The 22,924-nt window shown below is 41.9% G+C and overlaps 2 protein-coding genes across 3 annotated transcripts; one reads left to right on the plus strand and one right to left on the minus strand.

Annotated features, from left to right (window-relative positions):
- Window positions 1–1,421: 1,421 nt before the first annotated feature.
- Window positions 1,422–7,236, minus strand: LOC133496493 (kelch repeat and BTB domain-containing protein 12-like). Its single transcript, XM_061812164.1, has 9 exons — window positions 6,763–7,236; window positions 6,427–6,608; window positions 6,205–6,337; window positions 5,562–5,795; window positions 5,110–5,468; window positions 4,766–5,039; window positions 3,844–3,991; window positions 3,559–3,756; window positions 1,422–2,398 (listed from the first exon to the last, which is right to left on the minus strand). The coding sequence occupies exons 1-9, from the start codon at window positions 6,931–6,933 to the stop codon at window positions 2,250–2,252; spliced, it is 1,848 nt and encodes a 615-aa protein (XP_061668148.1). The 5' UTR covers window positions 6,934–7,236; the 3' UTR covers window positions 1,422–2,249.
- Window positions 7,237–11,581: 4,345 nt separating this feature from the next.
- LOC133496462 (solute carrier family 26 member 6-like) lies at window positions 11,582–20,148 on the plus strand. Of its 2 annotated transcripts, none has more exons than XM_061812090.1 (19): window positions 11,582–11,868; window positions 12,710–12,849; window positions 12,986–13,096; window positions 13,768–13,940; window positions 14,012–14,176; window positions 14,289–14,441; window positions 14,620–14,702; window positions 15,482–15,629; window positions 16,701–16,814; window positions 16,906–16,983; window positions 17,138–17,233; window positions 17,317–17,423; window positions 17,504–17,573; window positions 17,862–17,954; window positions 18,081–18,182; window positions 18,273–18,611; window positions 18,688–18,742; window positions 19,472–19,602; window positions 19,680–20,148. In XM_061812090.1, the coding sequence occupies exons 1-19, from the start codon at window positions 11,729–11,731 to the stop codon at window positions 19,704–19,706; spliced, it is 2,325 nt and encodes a 774-aa protein (XP_061668074.1). In that variant the 5' UTR covers window positions 11,582–11,728; the 3' UTR covers window positions 19,707–20,148. The 2 variants fall into 2 exon arrangements, with proteins under 2 accessions (XP_061668074.1, XP_061668081.1); XM_061812097.1 differs by having other exon boundaries at window positions 11,584–11,868; window positions 18,276–18,611.
- The last annotated feature ends 2,776 nt before the right edge of the window (window positions 20,149–22,924 follow it).

Genomic DNA, 22,924 nt, shown 5'->3' on the forward strand with positions numbered 1-22,924 from the left:
TGAAGTCCGAGTAACAGGCCGGAGTCGGGGTGGTCACGTGGTTACCGGTGGGCGGTGCCTTGGCCTTCCCTTAGCCGGCCGCCGATTTGTAATTGTTTTTATTTTAGTTTATGGGGGAAATTGCACGCAGCCGTATGTACAGGTACATGTGTGAAAAATCTACTCCCGTGACTTTGTGAGGATAAGCGGCTGAGAAAATCGATGGATGGATAAAAAGGACAAACGTTTCATTTGTCTGACAGGTTTCACACACAGCCACACTTCTTCTTTTCCTTTCGGCTTGTCCCGTTAGGGGTCGCCACAACGACCAATCTTTTTCCATCTAAGCCTATCTCGTGCATCTTCTTCTTTAACACCCACTGTCCATCATCCTTTTCTTTGGTCTTCCTCTCGCTCTTTTGCCTGGGAGCGCCATCCTCAGCAACCTTCTACCAATATACTCACTCTCTCGTCTCTGAACATGTCCAAACCATCGAAGTCTGCTCTCTCGAACCTTGTCTCCAAAGCATCTGAACTTGGCTGTCCCTCTGATGAGCTCATATCCAATACTATCCAACCTGTTCACTCCGAGCGAGAACCTCAGCATCTTCATTTCTGCCACCTCCACTTTTGCTTCCTGTTGTCTCTTCAGTGCCACCGTCTCTAATCCGTACATCATGGCCGGCCTCACCACTGTTTTATAAACTTTGCCCTTCATCCTGGCAGATACTCTTCTGTCACATAACACACCAGACACCTTCCGCCAACTGTTCCAGCCCGCTTGGACCCGTTTCTTCACTTCTTTACCACAGTCTCCATTGCTCTCTATTGTTGACCCCAAGTATTTGAAGTCATCCACCCTCGCTACTTCTTCTTCCTGGAGCTTCACTCCTCCTTTAATGCCCCTCACATTCATGCACAAATATTCTGTTTTACTTCAGCTAATCTTCATTTCTCTCATTTCCAGTGCATGCCTCCATCTTTCTAATTGTTCCACACAGCCACACAAGAATCACAAATGTCACATGTTTTTGGGATGTGGGAGGAAACAGGAGTGCCCCTAAGAAAACCCACACAGGCCCAGGGAGCACATGCAAACTCCAGACAGCCGGGCCAGGATTTGAACCCTTGTCCCAGAACTGTTAGACCAACGCTTTACAGCCGGAACATACACAGTATTGTGTAATTTAAAGGACCATTCGAATGGCATCAGCCATACTGCAAAAAAAAAAGAAATTTTGAAATGAATTTTCAACTTGGTGACAGGCCAATTTAGGAACAATGTTGTTTTATCGTGAGATTGAATAATAATATGATATAATTGTCAGCAAAATGCGTGCCTTTCATTCACAAATGTGTCATTTTTTATTTTAACAGTAACAGAAAATGTCTGGTTGCAGAAATCCACTCTGCTGGAAATTTGTTATGGCATTCAGAGCGTCCAAATAACTTGATAAAAGTCAAACATTGCAATTTAAACTGATGAATTAGCAAAAAATAAAGATGACTCGGGTCATAAATAAACAGCGACAGCAAGCACATAAAAAGAAAACATCATTTCGAACAGTACGAGGCGGAGGAAAATTGAGATAATGCCGTCATAGCAGTAGGGCCCTACAACATCCAGCAGGTGGTGTCATTTTTACTTTCTTTCCAATATGCATTTCATATTGTGCCAAACATATATGTGCGTTCATCTGAGATGACACGCTGTGGCGACCCCGAAAGGGACAAGCCGAAAGATACTTACTATTTAATACACAGTACTGGACAGTGATTTGTACAATTGTACCTATTTTTGGGGGTTATAATGCATGCCCTACTTTCTTTATTTTTATTAAGGCACAGTTTGAAGTAAGTTTTAACAAAACTACAAGCAAGGACTGATTACATTTACAAATTCAGTTCCTTACAATTTAATGCAAGAATAACTTATCTATGAGTCCATACAGGGGATTCAAGCAGAATCCCAACCATACTCATGACACGTAGCTATCATTTGCAAAACGTTGTGACCGACAATCCAATATTTTTTTCCCCCTTCATATCAGTCTGAAGACCTTATTTGCCTCCCAAGCAGAAATGACCAAGCTGGGCTTGTTAGCTCAACAAGCCCACACGAAGACCGTCCAGAGTTTTCACATCCACCGTCAGTTTGTGATTCCCAGGGGGCCATTCAGGTCATAAATTTAAGTTGTGAGGTCGGAGGGTCACCTCCCTCAGCTCCTTGGTTCAAACACAGTTGTTGCTCCGAGCCATAAAGGGAGGTTTTATTGCGTGAGGAGGTCACGCGGATTGAGGTTAGCCACCAGACAGACATCATAGCTGTCGTGCATTGCTGCATGTCTTTCTGCCGCTGCCCACACATTTTCAGCAGGATCCAATTCCCAAACCTCCTTGGTGATGATCTCATGACGGCCTGCAGCCCAGGGAGATATACAAATCACAAAAATAAAAACCGTTGCCTGGGGCTGGGGGATATGGAATCAAATTAAAATCTCGTTTTTTTTTTTTTTACAGTCTGATTCCAATTTAACAGAGCACCCCCTCTGGTATTTGCTGTATTTCTTCCGATACCAACCAGGTTTTACTGGCAGTAACTTTAACACTGAAATTCCAAATCATCTCCCTATGGAAATGAATTGAATTTTTTTTTGTTATGCTAGCAGTAGTCTATAATGTTGGATTTCATATATCAATACTGTAATGACAATGTAAAGAATGAAAACAGTTTTTCCACATTTTTGTTTCACTTCAACGGAGATTATGCTGCTCCTTCTGGTGTGCAAAACAGACATACAGTTAAATACAGTACAGTACTTTGAGATGGTCATGAGCTACTTCTCTGCAAACTGCAATACATCAGTTATTTTTTGCAAAGGATAACAACAGTATGAAAACACAATCATTAACAAACCTTTTAAAATGTACAATTTAAAGCTGCCCGGCCTTTACAGGTGATGCAAGGTGACCTCAGCAAAATATGTTTCATGGAAGCACAGGTCAAAAGTTCCCAAAATGTCAATAAAGTATTGCTTTGGCAGTTCTGAGGTCCCGGGTTCAATCCTGGACGCGCCTGTGTGGAGTTTGCATGTTCTCCCCGTGCCTGCATGGGTTTTCTCCGGGCACTCCAGCTTCCTCCCACATCCCAAAAACATTAAACATTAATTGGACACTCTAAATTGCCCCTAGGTGAGATTGTGAGTGTGACTGTTTGTCTTGATGTGCCCTGCGATTGGCCAGAAACCAGTTCAGGGTGTAGCCTGCCTCCTGCCTGTTGACAGCTGGGATAGGCTCCACCACTCCTGCGACCCTTGTGAGGATAAGCAGCTAAGAAAATGGATGGATAAATTGGAATTATGCCTTTGGAAATGCTCAGCCCAATTGTCCTCATATGGAAAATACTGTGAAAATGATTCACATCTTTATCTCAACATGAAATAATTAAACTGAATTAAAAGTCACCAGAACAGGTACACCTGATTTAACCAATAAAGTCAATTAATTGCCCATCTGTACGTTTACCATAAAGACTGCATTACAACGTGATCACGAAACAAGAAAGAAGTTGAAACCTACTAGCTCCCTTATAGTATCCACAGACGTAGAGTTTTCCCTGCACTACTCCGACATTAGAGGTGTTGTTCCGGAGGGAGAGGAGCGAGGTGGGTAGAGTTGGGCCTGGCCTCCATGTGTCTGTTTCTGGGTTGTAAATCTCTACAGAGCTCAGAGAGCGACGTGATTGGCCACGGTCCTCCCCGTCACACCCTATACCACCTGAAGAGAGACAAAAAAACCATCAACTTTCCCTGTTCAACCCTCACACATACTGAACAATACGCATTTGTTGTAATGAGCCAAGACCTAAAATGTAGATTTCGTCATTGAGAATGGCTGTGCCACAGCGATACCTCGAGTACTTCGTCCTGGCACATTCTTTCCATCTGTCTTTACCGGGATCAAACTGAAACACTCGGTTATTCAACTTGTCTGGTTCTTCATCTGGATGGTTCTGACAAAGGGTAAAAAAAAAAACAACAACAAAAAAAAAACAAAAACAAGGGGTTGAGTACATTGTTAAAAGTAAGTTAATGGAACTCTGGTTTGGAGCAAACAATAATGCTTGATCTGAAGTGTTTTTTTTTTTTTTTAATAAGCATGCATGTTGAAACACACAGCCAACATTGGTGTCATATTAAAATCCAGAAGCGTTTCTGTCAAGTGTGTGATAACTGATACCTACGTGTTGTAATGAATACGAAATCTCCTTGGAAACCAAAGAATCTTTGAACATTGATCTGCTATTCCTCACTCAGAATTACAGTCAATGGCCATGTAGATTACTGTAAATGCGTGTGGAGGACTTAGACCACCCCCTCCTTGTTGAGGTTATAAAATTATAACCAACCAAATAAACTATGCAGGCCACTGCCTCAGGTGAAGTAAAGATGATTCAGAAGCGACGTAAGATTAGCGTCGGGTTGCTTATTCTAAAATCATTTGCAAAGCGCTGTACATTATGAATAAGGGTTCGTGCTCGTGCACATTAGTGAGGGGCATGGATTTGCTTAAAAACCGGAGGCAGGGAAGGAACAAGTACGGCTATATTCAAGTCTTGCCAGCAGTTTTAACACTGAAAACGTCCCCTTTATTCCCCCTCATTCATTGCAGCCCGCCCAGTTAACATGGATATTGAACTTCAAAAGCTGTCAATGGCAGTGAACGAGTGAATCGTTTTGTTTGGTCATTTAATAATCAGTATGGTCAACTAATGCCATGGTTGCACCTGTGGCGACCAGCCTCCCAGCACGTAGAGGTGGTCCTTGAGGCTTACGGTGCTGTGGCAGGCTAAAGGAATAGGAAGTGGGGCGAAAGAGATCCAGCTGCCTCCTCGCTTCAGCGACCACCTCATCACGCTGTCCGTGATGACGTAATGATGGTCCACTTTCATCTGACCACCCATCATGTAGAGTGCGTCGCCCAGCATCCCTAAAGCATACATGTCTCTGTGTCCTGCTGAGCAAAGCTTGACCCAGGCGTGATCCTCAGCAGGATTGTACCTGGAAAATATAATTCCAGCAGGTCAGGTGAGGAATAACCAAAACGGAGATATTTCCTTCTGGTGTACACCTGCAGATGTCCACTCTCTTCATCCTGCGTTCATCCTCTGCCTCTACAGCAACCACTATGTTGTTGTCACGAGTCACAGCTCCCGCTGAGATCTGCCCGATGCCCATATAGCCCGTCAGAGGAGAGGGGATGTAGTAAGTCTTTCTCGTCGTGGGAGCGTAACAAAAACTGAGGTCAGCAAGACCCCCACGACGGGAAGGAATCCCACCCTGGTTTATGCCTCCCAGGCAGACCAGGAAGTTGGTGGTCTCCATCCCATAACGAAGGGTTGGTCGAGGTGGGGCCGATGCCTCGCTTAGACATGAGGGCTGGAGGGCCGCGTCAATCATTCTAAAGCACTCAAAATCCCGCAGCAAAACCTGGAAGTCAAACAGACATAATAATTGGAAAATGTAATGTTCTTATCACCTGACAGCCACCGAGGCACGTTTATCTTTCTCTTTTATTCCCACAGGGTTTCTTCTCCTAGCTTTGCAGAGGAACACCGGGTCCACCAGCTCCAGCCGGACACGCCCGAGTAATGCCACAGCCTGAGCTTCGCTCTGTGAGTCCCCTCGACGCATCGCCACCCAACGCAACAGCAGCTCCAACACCAGCTCCTCCTGTGAAATGTTGAGGTCATCCGAAGCCAGCAGATCTCCAAGACTTGGAGCATCCAGCTCCAAGATTTCTTGTTCCTCACAAACCTTGGAACAAAACCAAAATCAATTAAAGCTGCAAGTAGCGACGACGGCCCCCTCACACAACCTTCTTCATTGCGAATTCCAGAATCGAAGCACTTCAAATAGTGTTTATTCAAATCAAATGATCACACTGGCGTGAAAAGTTAAATAAAGTAAATAGAACAAACAAAAAAGGGATGGATGCAGTACAGAAGAAGGAAGACTACTGCTATTAAACAAACCAAAAGTCGATTGATAAAAACCTAAACGGGGGCTATTTTTTTCTAACTTTTGACAGGGGCGGCACTGAGTGACTCTTGTGGGGGCCTGTGTTAGGGATCCACATTCTCACCGGGATACATGCGCTTGCAAAAACGGATGTTTTCCTGCATGTGGATGCCACGAACAATAAAATGCAAAATTGAAACTGCACCTGTGTAAAGTGTTGGCAGAGATATCGGAACGCACAGTCAGCCAAACCAGTGGCCCCCAAGTCTCTGGCCCAGTGGTACAGACCAACACAGTTGGAAGCGTCCATCCGAGCCTCCATGTGCCTTTGACACAACCTGAAGGAGTAAAAAGAAAGGACACATGAACTTCTCTTTTGCAATTTCATACAGCCGTAATGAGCAAACAGTGACGTTCTTTTTCCCACCGGAATGCTCCGTCGACATGGAGCAGGAAGGCGGCCGCAGACACTGCCTGAATGTTGTCGTTGGACAGGTGAAGCTCAGCGCGGTACATGTAACTTAGGAGAAGTTCCAGGCTGTGGGCTGGAGTGTCTCGCAGGGGTACCTCACCTCCCCTCGTTTCTTTCAGACCACACGTAAACATGGCCTGGACACATGCGTGCTTCTTCTTCAGGAGTCCACACAAATAACCAAATGAAACTGGTAACGGTGTTCAAGAGCCGAAACTATGGAACGGTTTGTCCAAGTTGAACTCAAGAAGAGTAAAGGTAGATACAGTACAGTTAGGCGCATGCCTTCACCTGAAAGTATGGGCTGAATGCAGAGAGCACCACCTTGTGGCAGGCGAAGGAATTCCCACCGGCCACAAGAACCACATCAGTGAGCTCCTGGGCACCTCTCATCTTGTCCAGCTGCCTAAGAAGATGTGCACCGTGCTCGGCCTGAGTAGTGGCCGCAACCAGTGTCTCCATTGGACTGATACCTGCACGATCCAAGACTACATCCAGATTTTACTAAATGAACAAGCAACATTTCCCGTTTGTCTCGTTTTACTGTAGCATGCATTAGTTTCACAGTACATTAATACGTTTTCATTCAGGAATGAAATGCTAGAGTGCTCGAGACAAACGTAAGGTGGCACCTGCATTTTATTTCTATTTAGAATTTTGAGAAATGTCTCCAAAATAACAAGAGAAAATATGTTATCGTGAATACGGTGTATTTGTCAATATTAATAGAGACACACATTGTGCCTTAGAGTGATTCATGTTTAAAAAATTCTCCACAACAATTGACACTACCACAGTTGCTTTAACTTTCTAATTTAACATTAAATCATGTATTTACCTATTCTTATTACTCATTAAAGACAAAGTATTTTGGCTATTTAGACCTTGATAGAGTGACTGTCTAACATGACATATAAAAGTGTCAACTTCATTTAAAAAACAAACAAAACACCTTGGCTTCGTCATATGAGTGTCATGCAAAGGCCTCTCTGACAGGTGCTTCAGTTTGGCCCAATTTTGTATCCACTTTGTCCATATACGGTTCAGACTGCAACCTTTCCTCTGATTGGTTGCCTCAGTATGGAAGACTTGTGAGAGTGCAAGTGTTTGTTATGCTGACAGCGCTGGCTCGGAGCAGAAAGGAAATGCGGAGATCTTCATTGGTGACGTAGTTAAGCTCGATAAATTCGATTGAATTGATTTCTGGCCTGTCGGCCAGGGGTCAGCAACCTGCGGCTCCTGGAGCTGCATGCGGCACTTTCATCCTTATGTTGCGGCTTGGGAAAATAAATTATAAGTGTTTTTTCCCCGTAGAAATCGGGTCAAAATGTCTCTTTCAGTGTTGCCAACCCCGGATCTAGGTAGAAAAACTCAGGAATGGCCTGTAGCCTACAAGATGATCCGCTCTTTATTACAGCTGCATGTTGATACCCATTAAACTTGGGTTTGAATGTGACTGATGAATTTTTAACACTGTCAGATCCCCAGTTTGAAAAGGGTTTGCACACTTATGCATCTACATTAAGATTTTTTTCTTCCAATTGTGTTCTATACAGTACTGTAGGTCACATTCATGGCAGAAAAAGTTTTGAAATAATTTATTTGTCACAAAAACCTGTCACTTGACTCACATTCAATTTAGTTTTAAAATGTGTTCTTTATGAGAAGTGGGAAGAAGCTTAAATACCTAGAGAAAACCCACACAAGCATAGGATGAACATGCAATGCCCGCCCAGGAAAACCTCAGCCTGGATTTGACCCATCAACCTGGGAGCTATGAGGCCAAGCACTCATCCACCCAACTGTCCGCCTTTTAACCTTCCCAGCAAACCACAAAAACGTGCCGTGAACGTCGCATTTCTCAAGGCAGTTTTGCAACGCCAGCAGTCCCAACGCATGACTCATTAGCAAAGCATGCAGTTACCGGCGATAGTACCACGGGTGTCCTAAGATGAGCTCGTTGTTTCACACTCTGTTGTTGTGATCGCTGGTAGTTCTGTCCTGCGTTCTTCGCAGAGGGCACCGGGCAAATGTTCACTGGCGGAAAGTTTTAAAATAGATCAGCGAGGCTACTTGGGCCTTTGGCTTCGTCAGGTTTCCACAAGTCGCTGCCAACCTGCGACTTGTCATCAGATAAATATCAGCATGTTTATTTCTACTTTTTACAGCTATGCATGCATACTGATGTACAGTACAAAGGGCCAAAGTAAATGTTATTTGATAGTAAATCCCACTTACTGCACAAAATCTATCATTCAGGAGGCATCTTTTGCTTTATTATGACTAATCCTATTTCCTGAGTAGTATGTACAAACTCACACAACACTTTCCAATCAAAGAGAGATTTGTTGTTAAAATCGCTGAAGCACAGCCTAGAGATATTTGACCCTTATCCTTTGCCAGAGTAGTTGTCCATTGTATTTGTATCTTTTCCCGGTTTTATATTTGATCATGATTGAGAAAAGGGGGGGATTTCTCACAACTACGAACCCGACTTCTGATCAGCAAATGATCACATAACGGGATGTCACAGCTGTCTTTTGTTTTCTCAGTGGTGGACAAAACATCCTGGGAACGTCACTCTTGAGCAGTCATTATCTGGCAACACAGAACCCGTCTGGACCAAATGTTTTCACATCGTTTTTAATGGACATCAGGTGATACGTTATTGGACAAATTAATATGACCCACACAATTCTCAAGAACAGGCCTGTAGGTTGTATTATTATCCATACGACAACAACTTCTCGATTTTATTTTCAAATGATCACCCTATTTCTCTAATCACATTCAATTGCCCCATCTTTGAATGGGGCTGTGAGATTGCGACCGCACAGGGGTCCCGATTAGGTGTCACTGATTAAACAGACCTGCCGGCAAAGGGTTAGTTTGTTTTGTTACAGTGTGTGCTCAACTGTGTGTGGAAAAAGTTGGACAGCAGTTACCCTGAAATTACGCTACGCTGACGACAACTCGCATAACCGTCAGTCAAGCATATATTGGTTCCGTGTTTGTAATGGGTTACTGGGGCTTAGTTTACATTGAGTTGGATGGATTTCTCTTTAGTTCTTCACTGCTCTAAAATGTCACAAAAGGTTGATTGTAACAAAACCAAAACCGCGCACGTTTGTGTTTTTCGTTGTATTCCGATACTGGTTAGACGATTGAAGAAATGGAACCCCACATACTGTGAAGCAGATGTTCTGTCCCATATAATAATAAAGGTAACAATCCTCACTTTATTTTGATGGACGCTAGCATTTCAATGGCCTCTACTTCAAGACCTTTGAGAAACTAGGTCCAAAAAAAGATTCCCCTGAGTTTGTCTTCCTGTCCATTAGGAGCTCCTTACCTGCAAACGGGTCCTCAAACTCTGATGCGTCTCTCTCTAATGACCTGCAAATAAGTAAAAAAATAAATCAGTCAATCATTGCATATTTGCTCACACTGATTATTTATTTTAAGTCTTTTTCATATTCAAAACTGTCTGAGCATTTAAACATTTACAGTATACTCTTCATCAATTCATTGATCTTAATGGTGTCTGGGCAAAGGGTGATGTTTGTTTTTCCCAGTTATAGTTTCAGCTTTACTGGATCATCCAAATATTCTTAACTGCAGACATTTACACGTGTGTGACAGCGCCTGTGGTTAATATGTGCAGGAATGCGGCCTTTTTCTTTTCACAGTGTTACTCATTTTACTCAGAAAATAACCCCCCGCCCCACCGATGACTTGGTTGCTCTTTTACTGAAAATGCAGAGCAACGTCAGAAATCTTCCCCCAGAGAGGAAAATAAATGATGTAAGAAAGACATTGTTAGAATTAAATGAACCAACAAAGAGTCCAACAGAATGTTTTTTGTTTGTTTGTTTTTTTATCCTCTGAGAAAAAAATAGCTTAGTGATGAAATTTCTCACAGCATTGCCCGTAATTTTGTAATAACAGTAATACTCAACAGGGGAAGTGCACAAAAAAAAAAAAGAGGCAAGAGTTGCTTTTTTTCAGGCATGACTCAGAAATTGTGGGCTTACTCGACTGTGTGCGTGGAACAAAATTGGGAATTGAATTGCGACTATAACAACAATAGTACTGAAAAAAATACTGATGGGCTTTCTTTTAGAGTCTTTGACGTAGTGGTGCTCAAAATTGTGCAACAAATGAAATGTCTCGCCTTAAACATTTATAACCTCTAAGCTCATTGTGCAAGATAAACCCTAATCAATAACGCCATTTGTCATTTTAACAAGTACCCACCTAAACATTAACCCGCACGAAACATCAGACAGACAGACGGATGATCCAAAGTAAACGGGAACCTGTGCTGAGGTACTCAAACATTTTGTACAGGTCGCCTTATACCCTTAATGATGATGCCATGCGTTGCCATGGAAAAAAAGGAAACTCTACCAACCAACTGCTGGTCCTTCTTTTACACACTTAACTAAACGTGGTGTTTTAGGTCATATTGGTTATTTTCCAAAGTTCGTTATCATTGTGCATGAGCCGAGGCACTATGATAAGAACATACTGTACTTTCTAATTTGTCCTTCGACTGTAAACATGATCGTCTTGTTCCATCTTACGTAATACTTCATTTTTTGCAAGCGGAAGACAATTTTACCGGTGATAATTCAACAAATGATGAAATGTTAAGGAATGGAGGTGATTAATGCTGTTGGTTTGGAAAAATTATGACAAATTAGTATATGATGTACATAAATTTCCATTTATTCCACAACAGTAGATATCTTTAAATTGGACAATAACATTAATCATCTTATAATGCAGTCCTAATACAGTGCTCCTCTCAGGTACCGTTATTTGGAACGTAACCTGTTCTGTGCAAAAAAAAAAAACCCCCAAAAAACACAATAAAACAATTATAACACAAACATCTTACTCTTAAAACAGAGCAAAGTGACTGATCATAGGAACTTTTGTCATGTCCACTGTGCACCATTCAGTGCTAAAGTTTTCAAACGGTGACAGTCAGTTAAAAAAAGAGGAACAAAAACACTTTTTTGACCTCATATGTGTTTATCTTCGTGTGTGTGTGTTGAAAGCAAATTTACGGGATGGGATGGTGGAAGTATAAAGGCAAGAAAGGAGCAGTCACTCCCCCAGCCCAACAGCAGCATCAGGAAGCGGCAGTGTTCATCTGTAAAACAAATGTGCAAGTTGTATTTGTAAGACCGCCCTCAGGCACGACACTGGAACCGGTTTTACATCCAGGAGAGACAAACCACACACCGACATGGAGCACCGAGGACATCCTCTTCACGAGTACTCCGTGCACCGTCAGGTTCTGGATGAGTTGGGTCTGGATGAGCTGGGGCAAAAAGGGAACTGGTCCACGGAGCCGACCTTCACTCAACGTCTGAGAGGCTCCACGAGGTAACTTATAAACCATTATCAAAATGAGAAAAATAAATAAAGACACAAATAAGAAAAGGACTGGCAGGTTAGTGCGGTGGGGACAGTTGTGATATGAATGTGAGTTTTTATTTGTGTGGTTGTAAATGTGTCGCCAGACAAAATTGGTGGTGATTTATGAAGGGCATTCATGATAACGCTCAAGGGTTACACTTTTTGATTTGTTGTAAGATTTTAGAATAACCTATGACACATCATAAAATACACGCAATTCCGATGTTTCGATGTCATAAGACAAATACGCCTAATCGACCTAACATAACAAAGACAATTAGCTTGAAAAAGATAATGTTAAGATTGAATTGGAACTGTGTGATAGGTATTGATTGAACAATAATTTTATTACAGTGGGTGTACTTTGTAGTGATGTAGAACTGCACTCAGCAATACTGAGTGCAAGTTTAAATATTTCTTTTTAGTTTTAATATATGATAACAAACCAGAGTTTGTGTGTCAGATGATGATCAACAAGTGGCTTTATCGCTTCCCACATTTTATCATTTGGTTGAAAAACACTTTGTGTGTATTGGCCTGCATGCTTGTGAGCCAGTGCGCCAATTTTTCAAGGTCACTTGGGAAACTTTGTTGCAAGTGTTTCAACTCTCACAATGTTATTATGTTGGTGTTATATTTGGAGGGCCAAGATCTGATATTTCGGGAATGATTTCAGCAAAAGAATAGAACACGCATTCACAACGAGACATAAACACCTGTATGGTAACATTCACCCTCACGTAAGTTTGTAAACATTTGGAAGTTCTTACGGGACATCAGGTTTTTCTTTCTGGGCTGACTGCCACAGATGCTCAGTGGCCCGTGTGAAGGAAATCGTGTTGAACCGGGTGCCCGTTCTTGCCTGGCTGCCGACATACCCCATCAGAGAAAATGCAGTCGGGGACCTGATCTCTGGCTGCAGTGTGGGCATCATGCATCTACCGCAGGGTAAGTACAGTATGTGATTTCTACACAATGATAGGAAATCGGCATTTGGTTCAGTCTGATTATTGCACGAGAATCAATAAATAACCAATATAAAGATTTTAAAATGGAAACAATGTTTTTTTTTTTCCTATGTCAGGCATGGCATATGCTCTTCTAGCTTCTTTGCGCCCTGTGTTCGGCCTGTACACCTCACTTTACCCAGTACTGGTCTATTTCATCTTTGGCACTTCCAGACACATCTCTATTGGTGAGTCAAAACCACAGGATGTTATTAAGGCCACTGACATCCTTGCTTGAGTCTTTATGAATACTCGAGGTCGGACTGTCTAAATCCCCAACTGCTTGTCGCATTGACTTTAACAAATCACAGTCAAATTGTTACTGCTTGTACAATTCCAAAATAAAGCCACATTGTCGTAATTGCCAAAACCCTTCTTTTTAGTTTGAAATGGCTTACTTGAACCGGGATCCCTCTTATTATTTTATTAATTGACGCATGGCGTGCAACATCTACTAAGCCAGCTAGCTGCTAGTAACTGGGAGCTGACTCGTCGTCATCTATCGATGTGTTGAATAAATCTTGCATAACTTTAACATCCATGTAACTCATAGTGATTATCGCCTCATGGGAGAGACCAACTCCATGGATCGACTAGTAGGCTACAGCTACCACTTCGCATCCTCTATGTGGATACACATGAAGTAAAATGGTGGAAGATGTAAACAAAGGTTGTACTCAGCATCGTTACTCTCGTGAGAATAAGATACGTACTCTCGATTCAGGATTTGTTTTCATTTGGATGAAAAAAATTATCATTCAAGATTGTTTTTTTTCCCCCAAGTGGACTCGGGACTGGATCTTAATTGGCACTCATTCGTTTGTAGCAGTAATTAATACATTTGCATTTGTGTTTTCAGGTACTTTTGCAGTGATCAGCATTATGATTGGGAGTGTGACAGAGCGACTTGCTCCCGACAGTAACTTTCTAGTCAATCGTACAAATGGGTCAGGAAGTGTAAATGTTGATGAGCGGGATGCTTACAGAGTACAGGTTGCCTGCTCACTCACAGTCCTGGCAGGGTTGTTTCAGGTGTGTTTCCACTTTTTCCGAAATCTTCCACCATGGTGAGGTTTTCAACCACGTTTTTCTCTTACCCAAAGATCCTGTTGGGAGTGGTGAGGTTTGGTTTTGTGGTCACCTACTTGTCTGAGCCACTGGTCCGAGGCTATACCACAGCGTCAGCGTGCCATGTGTTATGTTCCCAGCTCAAATACTTGTTTGGAGTTGCTCCAGCGCGCTTCTCTGGTCCTCTCTCACTCATTTACGTATGGCACATTGACACTTGTACAAATATCAACTTTGGCCATTTTGACTCAAGGAGGCGGACTACATTGACTTCTATCCAAACATCTTTCCATCTTCTTCCTTTGTCATTAGACTGTGGTTGAAATATGCCGCTTGCTACCTCTGACGGTGATACCGGAGCTGGTAGTGAGTCTGGTAGCGCTCACTGTTCTCATTGTGGTCAAAGAACTTAATGGGTGCTACAGGCAGAAGCTGCCCCTGCCCATCCCCATAGAACTCATAGTGGTGAGTGCTTTTGATAGTCCTCTTTTTCATAATAAAAATACTAATAATTAAAAAAAAAAAAAAACGAAAGTCAATGTCTATGAACAGATTACACATTTCCCCTCAGCATCAGTTGCACGAGATTCAGGAGACATTTTAGTTCCTCTTTCACTCATCCCGGCTCTGCTTATCTTTCCAGATCATAGCAGCAACAATCATCACTCATTATTGCGGCCTTTCTGCTAAATATGAAATTGATGTTGTCGGGGAGATCCCGAGTGGGTGAGTAAATCTTTGCGAATTGAAATGATCAGAACGCTGTCCGTGGATGCCGAGACAACAAAGAGACCAGTGCCCAGACCCGTAAAGAATCTTAGTGCTAATTGTAGATTTTCATGGGACATGCTAACAATTCCAAGTAGTTCCCAGAGTTAGATAAAAGCTATTCATCAGCATCTTAATGCTTCAAAATTATTAAAAGACTTGCAAAATGGATTGATGGATTATTAAAAAGGCATACACTGGAGAAGAAATTGAAAGACCAAAGGAGTGGAGATGTGCTTCACAAAATATCTGATAATGAAATGAAAATGAAATGATTAATATTGTAATCGGAATGAAAAAATGCTACAGATTTTCTACAGTTCCTTCCCTGTTAATAGTTTGTTTAACCAAATGTCAATAAAAGGTAATCACCAAAGATATGTGTGGGAAAGTACAATGAGACAGAGATTGAGGTCAGTTCACAGCTTCAATTTGAAAATTATGTTACATTTTTATTTACTTTACAGAGTGCAGGAAAACTTGAAGTACAATATAGCAGTAGAACTGATACTGATGGGATTATTAAAATACACTTGGTGTAAGGAACCTCTTCAGAATGTGTGAGATAAATATTTACAAAAGGTAAAGTGAACTAATGCTTGAGTCAAGAAGAATCAATAGACCCAAGATAATCCGACAGAAACGGGCAAATATGGCTGTAAGCGCAGTTTCGCAAATCTTGAGATACCTGGAAAACGTAATCAGCACTTATCTGTGGATTTCCCCGACCATTCCAGGCTGAAGCCCCCCCGAGCTCCAGACGTGACGCTGTTCTCTGCGGTGATTGGAGACGCTTTTGCTGTGGCCATCGTGGGCTACGCCATCACTATTTCTCTTGGGAAAACATTTGCTCTCAAACATGGCTACAAGGTGGATAGCAACCAGGTGAGGCGAGCACGTAGAGGAACATTGTGCTACTGGGTTCGTACCACTATGAACCGCCTTTGATGTCCTCATTAGAATCACTCAGTTATCATGAAAACATAGCAAATAATGTAACGTCACAGTCTTACTAGAAGTGGCAAAGCCTTTGCGCACACACCACTACAATCAGAAGTCTTTTCAAATGTGTTTCCTTCATTTTATATCACTTTTTTTCCTTGGATGTACTGTATGTGGTTTTACCATGTCCCACACACTCTGCTACCTGCAGTGTGTAAAAAGTGATTTAATTTTCGTTTTTTGTCCGCCATGTGCTCATAAAAGGCTAACATTGGCCAAAAATGCCCACCCTGTCAGCATGCACGAATATTTCAATGTACTGTAAATTGCCTGCTGGAAGTTCATTTATAAAAACGCTTTTGCGCTTGACCGGTTTGGATTTCTAACAGGATGATAACATCTACTTAATCCAATTAGTATGAAGTTCAATGGAAAATTTTAAAATTTGGGAGTAAAATGGGAACAGCACCTTTTGGTGATGTTGATTAATGTTGATTTACTGAATATCGATCTATTAAGTTTTGATGGTATTACTCGAGACAATGAATAGGTTGCACAGCAGACACTTGCCAATGTCCAGATCACTGTTGCGTTACTCTATGTTCCCTTTGCTTGTATAAAATGTGTTACTGGTGCTAAATCATTTACATTCTTCTAAAAAGTCAACCTGGGGCGAGCCATACATTTTCTAAAAGGCTGAAGACACGTAGAGGTAGATTTTGTTGCTGTTTTTGATAGTAACGTGTGAAGTGGGAGCACTCGGGCCCGTAAGAGCCCCTCTGATTAATCATTAATGCTGAACAAGCTTTATGTACACTTGTGCAGCTTAAATATGCTTGCAGATGCTTTTAGTGTGCCAACAATGTGTTGACATGCTATAAAGTTAATGAACAGTTCACTAATGTTATTGAACCAGAGGGCGCACACTCTTCACATGTCATTGTTTAATGTAACTGCAGGAAATATAATTATATGTTAAGTACTGTTTTTTTTTTTTTTTAACTCTTCAATCAGGAGCTGGTTGCTCTCGGACTTAGCAACACGGTCGGGGGCTGTTTTCAGTGTTATTCCGTGACTTGTTCAATGTCCCGAAGCCTTGTTCAGGAGAGCACCGGGGGAAAAACACAAGTAAACCAATGAGCCATTATCAGAAAAATACCTCAAATAACTTCTTAATCTCATGTGATTTTGACAAAATGTTGTGTGTGTGCTATATCAGGTTGCAGGACTGATTTCTTCCTTCATCGTTCTGATTACGGTCTTAAAAATAGGATCTCTCTTTGAAGCGCTCCCAAAGGTATTTGTTACTCTGCAGACATTTTACTTTTCAAAGCAGGTCTAGTGGCCTTTTTTTTTTCTTTTTAGATATCCTGGAATGTTTCATCCTTGTGCCTCCTGTTTTGAAAGGTCAAGAAGTAACGATGTTGTGACTATGTGTGCCTGTTCTGCAGGCTGTCTTATCCACAATAGTGTTTGTGAACTTAAAAGGAATGTTTAAGCAGTTCATGGACGTGCCAATGCTTTGGAAGACCAACAAGGTTGATTTGGTATGACTAAATACTCGAAAAGATCCCACTCAGGTACTTAACTATTTATTGCTTTTAACTAATTGCATTTTATTGCCCTCTAGCTTGTGTGGCTGGTAACATTCACAAGCACGATTCTTCTTAACTTGGACTTGGGTTTGGCTGTCTCCATTGGCTTTTCGATGCTCACCGTTATCTTCAGAACCCAGCTGTAGGTGCACGTCGTTACTTACACAGAAACACGATATGCATGCGAGAATGCTTCATGTTTGTATTTCTCGTTTCTCTCAGGCCACGCTATTCAATCTTGGGCCAAGTGCCAGCCACCAACTTATATTTGGATGTAGACACATACAAAGAGGTAATAAGACCAAACTGTGGCATGGGGACATCATCAACCAAGCACTGTTAATATTATTATGTGAAACTACTGTAATGACAAAGGTATTATGTGAAGTCAAACAATTGTTTTTTCAAAACTAACTGTGGGGAATTGAATAAGAAGTATGCTGTTAGCTTAGGGTTGCCCTTATCATGTTAGCTTGCCATTGTGCTAAGACTGATCTACTGTTAAAAAAAATCCAGATATAAGAAAAACATTAAATAAAGCAGAAAAAAGTACAGTATTGCCATTGATCTGTGCCTGCAGGCTAAAGAGATTCCAGGAATTAAAATCTTCCGTTCTTCCTCAACTATCTACTACACTAATGCTGAGATGTACATGGAGGCCTTACAAGAAAAGGTACGCATGTTTGTCCTTGCACCTTTGTGGCCTAGGATTTGATGATTTGCTGCTATCCCCGTCCTCGACTGTCTTCGTCACTCCATAGGCTTTTCGTTACCTCACCCTTATTATCTGTTTGGGCAGAGTGGCATTCAAATAGGGAAGCTACTCGGCGAGAAGAAAAAACAAGCTTCAACACTGAAGCAACAGGAACATAAGAAAGACAAAAATGAGCCAAACCAGCAAGTATGCTTTATTTCATTTTCATTTCAAGTGTTACCTCCAATTAAATTCGGCCTTAAACATGCTTTTTTTTTTTATCCCCCGACATCCTAGCAGAGGGTCAATAATGTACCCAACGGCACATTCTCATTGGTAGAAAATAACATCTCTGCAGAAGCGGAAGGACATCCTTTTAAGAGTGGTGTAGCTTTGAAGCTAACAGAATCTCCAGCTCATGGGTCCAGTAAAGGCCAAGTGAACTGGGCTTACCAATCAGACACAATGCCTGACTCGACTTCCAAGACTAGATCCGAGTATTACGAAGCTGGTCAGGCTTCCAAAGACAGCGATGACAAAAAAGGACATGTCGACGAAGCCGGGCCTCACAGCATCATCTTGGACCTCTCAACGACCAGCTTTGTGGACACTGTTGCCGTGAAGACCTTGAAAAATGTACTCAGGTGTCTTGATGAGCATGCTTTCATTTTTTCAAATGTATTTTCTAAAAATATTTGCCTTTTTCTTCCAGATCTTCAGGGATGTAAGTGAAATTGGTGTGGAAGTCTATGTCGCTGCTTGCCAAGGTCAGTGGTCCTCCAAACAAAATACAATACAACCCACAGAAACGTGAAATTGGAAAATGGCGCGTTACTGTACATCCCACATTGTCATTGGGGGGCTTTCTGTGCCACAACAAGAGGTGCTTGTCTGGGGATTTTCTCGGCCAGCAAGCTCATCTGTGACATAATCTCCTCACTTGGGAATTTAAACAATGACACCAAGCTGTCGGCTAAATTGTGGCACCCAGGGAAAATGACTGTTGGGGTATAGGCATTGGTCACCTTGTAAAAATCGTAAAGGAACTCACCATTGCAATGGCTAACCACTGATACGTAGTACCCACAGCCCCAAAAATCAGGAAAACTACAGCAAAAGCAGTCTAACACTGTAGCTCCGCAATTCAGCATGACATACTTCACTTCATCAGTCTTGTATTTACTGTCTTGTCTTCTAAGTGTCTTCATCAGGTTGCAACATGAGATACAGAGGGACTAAAAAAGTCATAGAATGACAGACATAAGAGTCAGATGTCCTTGAAAAAGGAAACTGAAAACTGCTTGTAAATTTTGTCATTCAGCTTTTTGTTAAAATAAGATATCAAGTTATGCAAAAAGTACTGGAAGACTGAAGAGATTGGAAAAAGGTCAAACGTAGTTCAGCTCAAAGTTATGGTGCATTTTAGGTTCATCCTGAACTTTTTGTGAGTAGAGTATGGCATTAATGTGTTCTTTATAAATTTGGCTCTTTATTAGCCTGTGTGGTGGAGCAGCTGGAAACAGCAGGTTTCTTCTCAGAGTCCATCCCGAAGAGCAAACTGTTTGTCACCATTCACGATGCAGTGCTTCACATCCTAAATAAAGTGGGACAGATAGACGTCATTCTTGTGAGTTCATTGCCATATTCGCGTTATTCACAGGTGACGTTTCCAATCTTAGCTCATCACGTTTTCCCTTTTTCCAGGACGTTTCCTACAACACCAAAATGTGACCACCAGAGGACAGCCTGTTCCCGTCCAGCATCTTCCCCTCCCTGCTGCTCTTGAAATGATGGAGTTCCATTGCTCACAATTGGTCCACCTTGTCCCCTCCCCCTATACAAGGAGAAAGTCCACCACCTCAACATGGCAGCACAATCGCCATGGAAATGCATGGAGCCGTTGCTCCGACAACAAGCTTTTTGTTATATTGTCTAATGAGATGAACCAGCTTCTGTCACTGTAGCTCTCACATTCTCTGTGAGAGAAAGAGAGGGGTTGAGTGGGAGAATTCAATACTGGAGTAATAGCGCTATATATTTATAGCCCGTGTGAGACTAAAGAGAAGTCAAAATGGCACTGATAGTTCTGGGTCTCTCAGACGAGTCAAATGTCCTCATTATACAACTCGAGTATTTGTAATTCATACAGTCTTGTCACAATATGTGGAGGATACTATATTGTTTGTATATATATATATATATATATATATATTATATATATATATATATATATATATATATATATATACTACACCAACATTGAACAGGCTTGAGTTATTTGATAGTTGAACTGTAACTGGTCAGGAAGTACCCAGCAGGTTTGTGTTCCTCGTCAGTATTCATCTGTCGGATTCTGCTCACGTCTTGAGCTTCTATTTCAACGACGGAACTTTATGTTGCCACCTTCACATGACAATGTTTTTAACGTGTGTGCAAACCCCGTTTATATAAAATACGGCACTTTAGGAAAATATTGAGTTTAACACAAATACTTTATACTAATACAAATACTGAATGTGACTCCTTTCTAATTGGTGTTTATGATCACTTTATAATCTTATGTGGAATACAAATTAGCCTCTGTTTGTTACCTTCTTAACTAAAATAGATTAATTGGTTACTCTCGTGGAAATTGGCGTAAAGTACAGTATGTTTGAAAACATTACTTAGTCTCATTTAAATATTATGAAGCCCAGAACATATGCACACAATTTTACAATAATGGCTCTCATTCCTACTTGAGAATAAAGACACAGGCTAGTTGTTGATCGTGGACATTCTATTTGAACTGCACTTGAAGGACAACATAGTATATCACTTACAAGTTAATCCTAAATGTTGTTGCACCCTCATTCCACCTCTGTTACTTGACCAACGATGGGTGATAAAATCCCTTGACATTTTCATTGTCGACATGACCCAGCAGGATATAATAAATGCGTTCGCACTCTGCATTTGGTTTTAGGGGCGCCAATCTTGCCCAAATTTGGCACTGGTTCCCAAGCTGCTAAACAAAAATGAGCCTGGCGCTTTTTCCTGCTGGACTTGACTGAGAACAGAAAGCCTCAGCTTTACCTGTAATGATGACACAACGTGATAGAAGTGAAATGTGTGACTTTTTTTCCCCCACGCAAACATTTATGTTAAAAATTCCAAAATCACAACATGGTACATTCAAGTACTTTTGGACCTCCATCCATCATTGCGCCTTCTTGATCATATCCCAGTAAAACATTTACGTGTCCCAGAAAGACTGGATACTAATTGCAGACATTGGATCAGTAAGTTGTTCCTCCATTTTCTCTGTCCTTTTTTTCTTGTACATCCAACACAAAAATCTCTTGCTTTTTTTTGTGAGAAAGGACTTCGCCACCATTCCTTCATATCACTTTTCATAACCATCCGCAGTTACAGGGACCCCCCACCCCAGGGACCCCCCACAAGCGTGCATTAAAAAAAAGGTAATGACATGGAAATTACAGAATCAGTGTCCCTGATAAACCACTGGATTTGAATACATTTGTATTAGGATGATGAAATGGGTGGTGACTGTCATTGTTCTGCCGGTCCAGCCCAGGCTGGGCGGGTTCCCGCAAAGTCGCACTGATCAGGAGGCACACACCAGCGCCTCATGCTGGCTGATTCGCCATTTATAGGACCCAGGGGACAACTGGTCTTTGCCAGATCGTCGCAACTCATGCCCCGTTCCTGCACTCCCGTATCTCTGATCGTGAACCCGTGTGTACAGACCTCCACCTGTTCTCCGACCGACCCCGTAAGCCAGACTCCTTTGACACTCCTGCCTTCTTTGATCTCCCGTATACCGACTCCTGCCTGCCCTGATCAATCTTCCGTGTACCGACCCCTGCCTACCCGCGGACCTGCTCTCTACGCCCGACGTCCTGATTGCCGCTGCCCCACTTGACTGTCTGCCTAATCCCCGACTTTGGACTGAATAAACACTTTTCCCAAAATGCCTCTGTGTCTCCGGAGTCCTGCATTTGGGTCCTCCTCCGTACCGATGGGTCGTCACAGTGACTCCGATTGGCACCCGAGTCCACCGGGGGCAAAAGACAGAACATTGGATCAGAACTTTGAGCTTTGAATTACAACTGCACGAATAACACACTACTTTGTTCAGACACAAGTTACTGTGCTGCGACCTTGCATTTACTTACAAAATATTTCAGTTTAGCCTGTTGTTTTAACTAGAGGTGGTAGTGTTACTATTAGATTTACTCAATTTTTTTCCATAAACTCTAATTCGGCACCGATAATTTTTGCCTATATCAGCATCGGTCATGACCTGCCACTATCAATAAGTGAATTTAAAAATGTTGAAAACTCGCAAAATTGCCCTCTACATCTCACAACTACGAAGATTACATTGCAGTGAGCAGCAGAGTAACGTAGAGCAAACATCAGCGGTAGCCCTGCTAGCCTGGAGTACTTCAGATGTGTCTATATTGACGTCCGTGTGAAAACTGACAGAAGCATGTGGTTGTCAAGAGTAAAAATATCGATTCTGTCTTGTTTTGTTGCAGGAAAGCACTTTGAGGCCTGCTCTACATGCTGAGCAGACTCAGTGGGAGTATGTTATGTTGAGAACAGCATGACCTAACGAACTCTAGAACTCACAACTACTTACGTTTAGATATTTGATTCTATGATTTAAAAATTGAAATGACGATGAGATCCTATGGGCTATTTAGTGTTTCAATATAGTAGTAAGTAGTCGGTATATGTGTAAGAGTAAAATCCAGTGATTCAGTGAAAACAGACCATGGCCAGACATTGAGGGACCCTGTTCATAAGAAGCCATTTCAAAGTAAAAAAACAAATCACCAAATATTGTGACCAAGATGTAAAAAGGGGGCTTAGATACAACAGCCTACAAATAATCAAGTTAAACGTTTTCACCTGTTGAACTTTATTTTGGAAAAGTACAG

The sequence above is a fragment of the Syngnathoides biaculeatus genome, chromosome 2, assembly GCF_019802595.1.
Source record: "Syngnathoides biaculeatus isolate LvHL_M chromosome 2, ASM1980259v1, whole genome shotgun sequence".
Lineage (NCBI taxonomy): Eukaryota > Metazoa > Chordata > Actinopteri > Syngnathiformes > Syngnathidae > Syngnathoides > Syngnathoides biaculeatus.

What these genes read in the sequence shown, in the direction of transcription:
- LOC133496462 (XM_061812090.1), top strand. Translation starts at nt 11,729, where the DNA reads ATGGAGCACCGAGGACATCCTCTTCACGAGTACTCCGTGCACCGTCAG. An exon ending in TCCTGGCAGGGTTGTTTCAG is followed by an intron (nt 13,941 to 14,011) that starts GTGTGTTTCCAC and finishes TCTTACCCAAAG; the next exon opens with ATCCTGTTGGGAGTGGTGAG. An exon ending in GTCGGGGAGATCCCGAGTGG is followed by an intron (nt 14,703 to 15,481) that starts GTGAGTAAATCT and finishes CGACCATTCCAG; the next exon opens with GCTGAAGCCCCCCCGAGCTC.
- LOC133496493 (XM_061812164.1), bottom strand. Translation starts at nt 6,933, where the DNA reads ATGGAGACACTGGTTGCGGCCACTACTCAGGCCGAGCACGGTGCACAT. An exon ending in AAGCTAGGAGAAGAAACCCT is followed by an intron (nt 5,469 to 5,561) that starts GTGGGAATAAAA and finishes TTTGACTTCCAG; the next exon opens with GTTTTGCTGCGGGATTTTGA. An exon ending in TGGATACTATAAGGGAGCTA is followed by an intron (nt 2,399 to 3,558) that starts GTAGGTTTCAAC and finishes CCTGGGCTGCAG; the next exon opens with GCCGTCATGAGATCATCACC.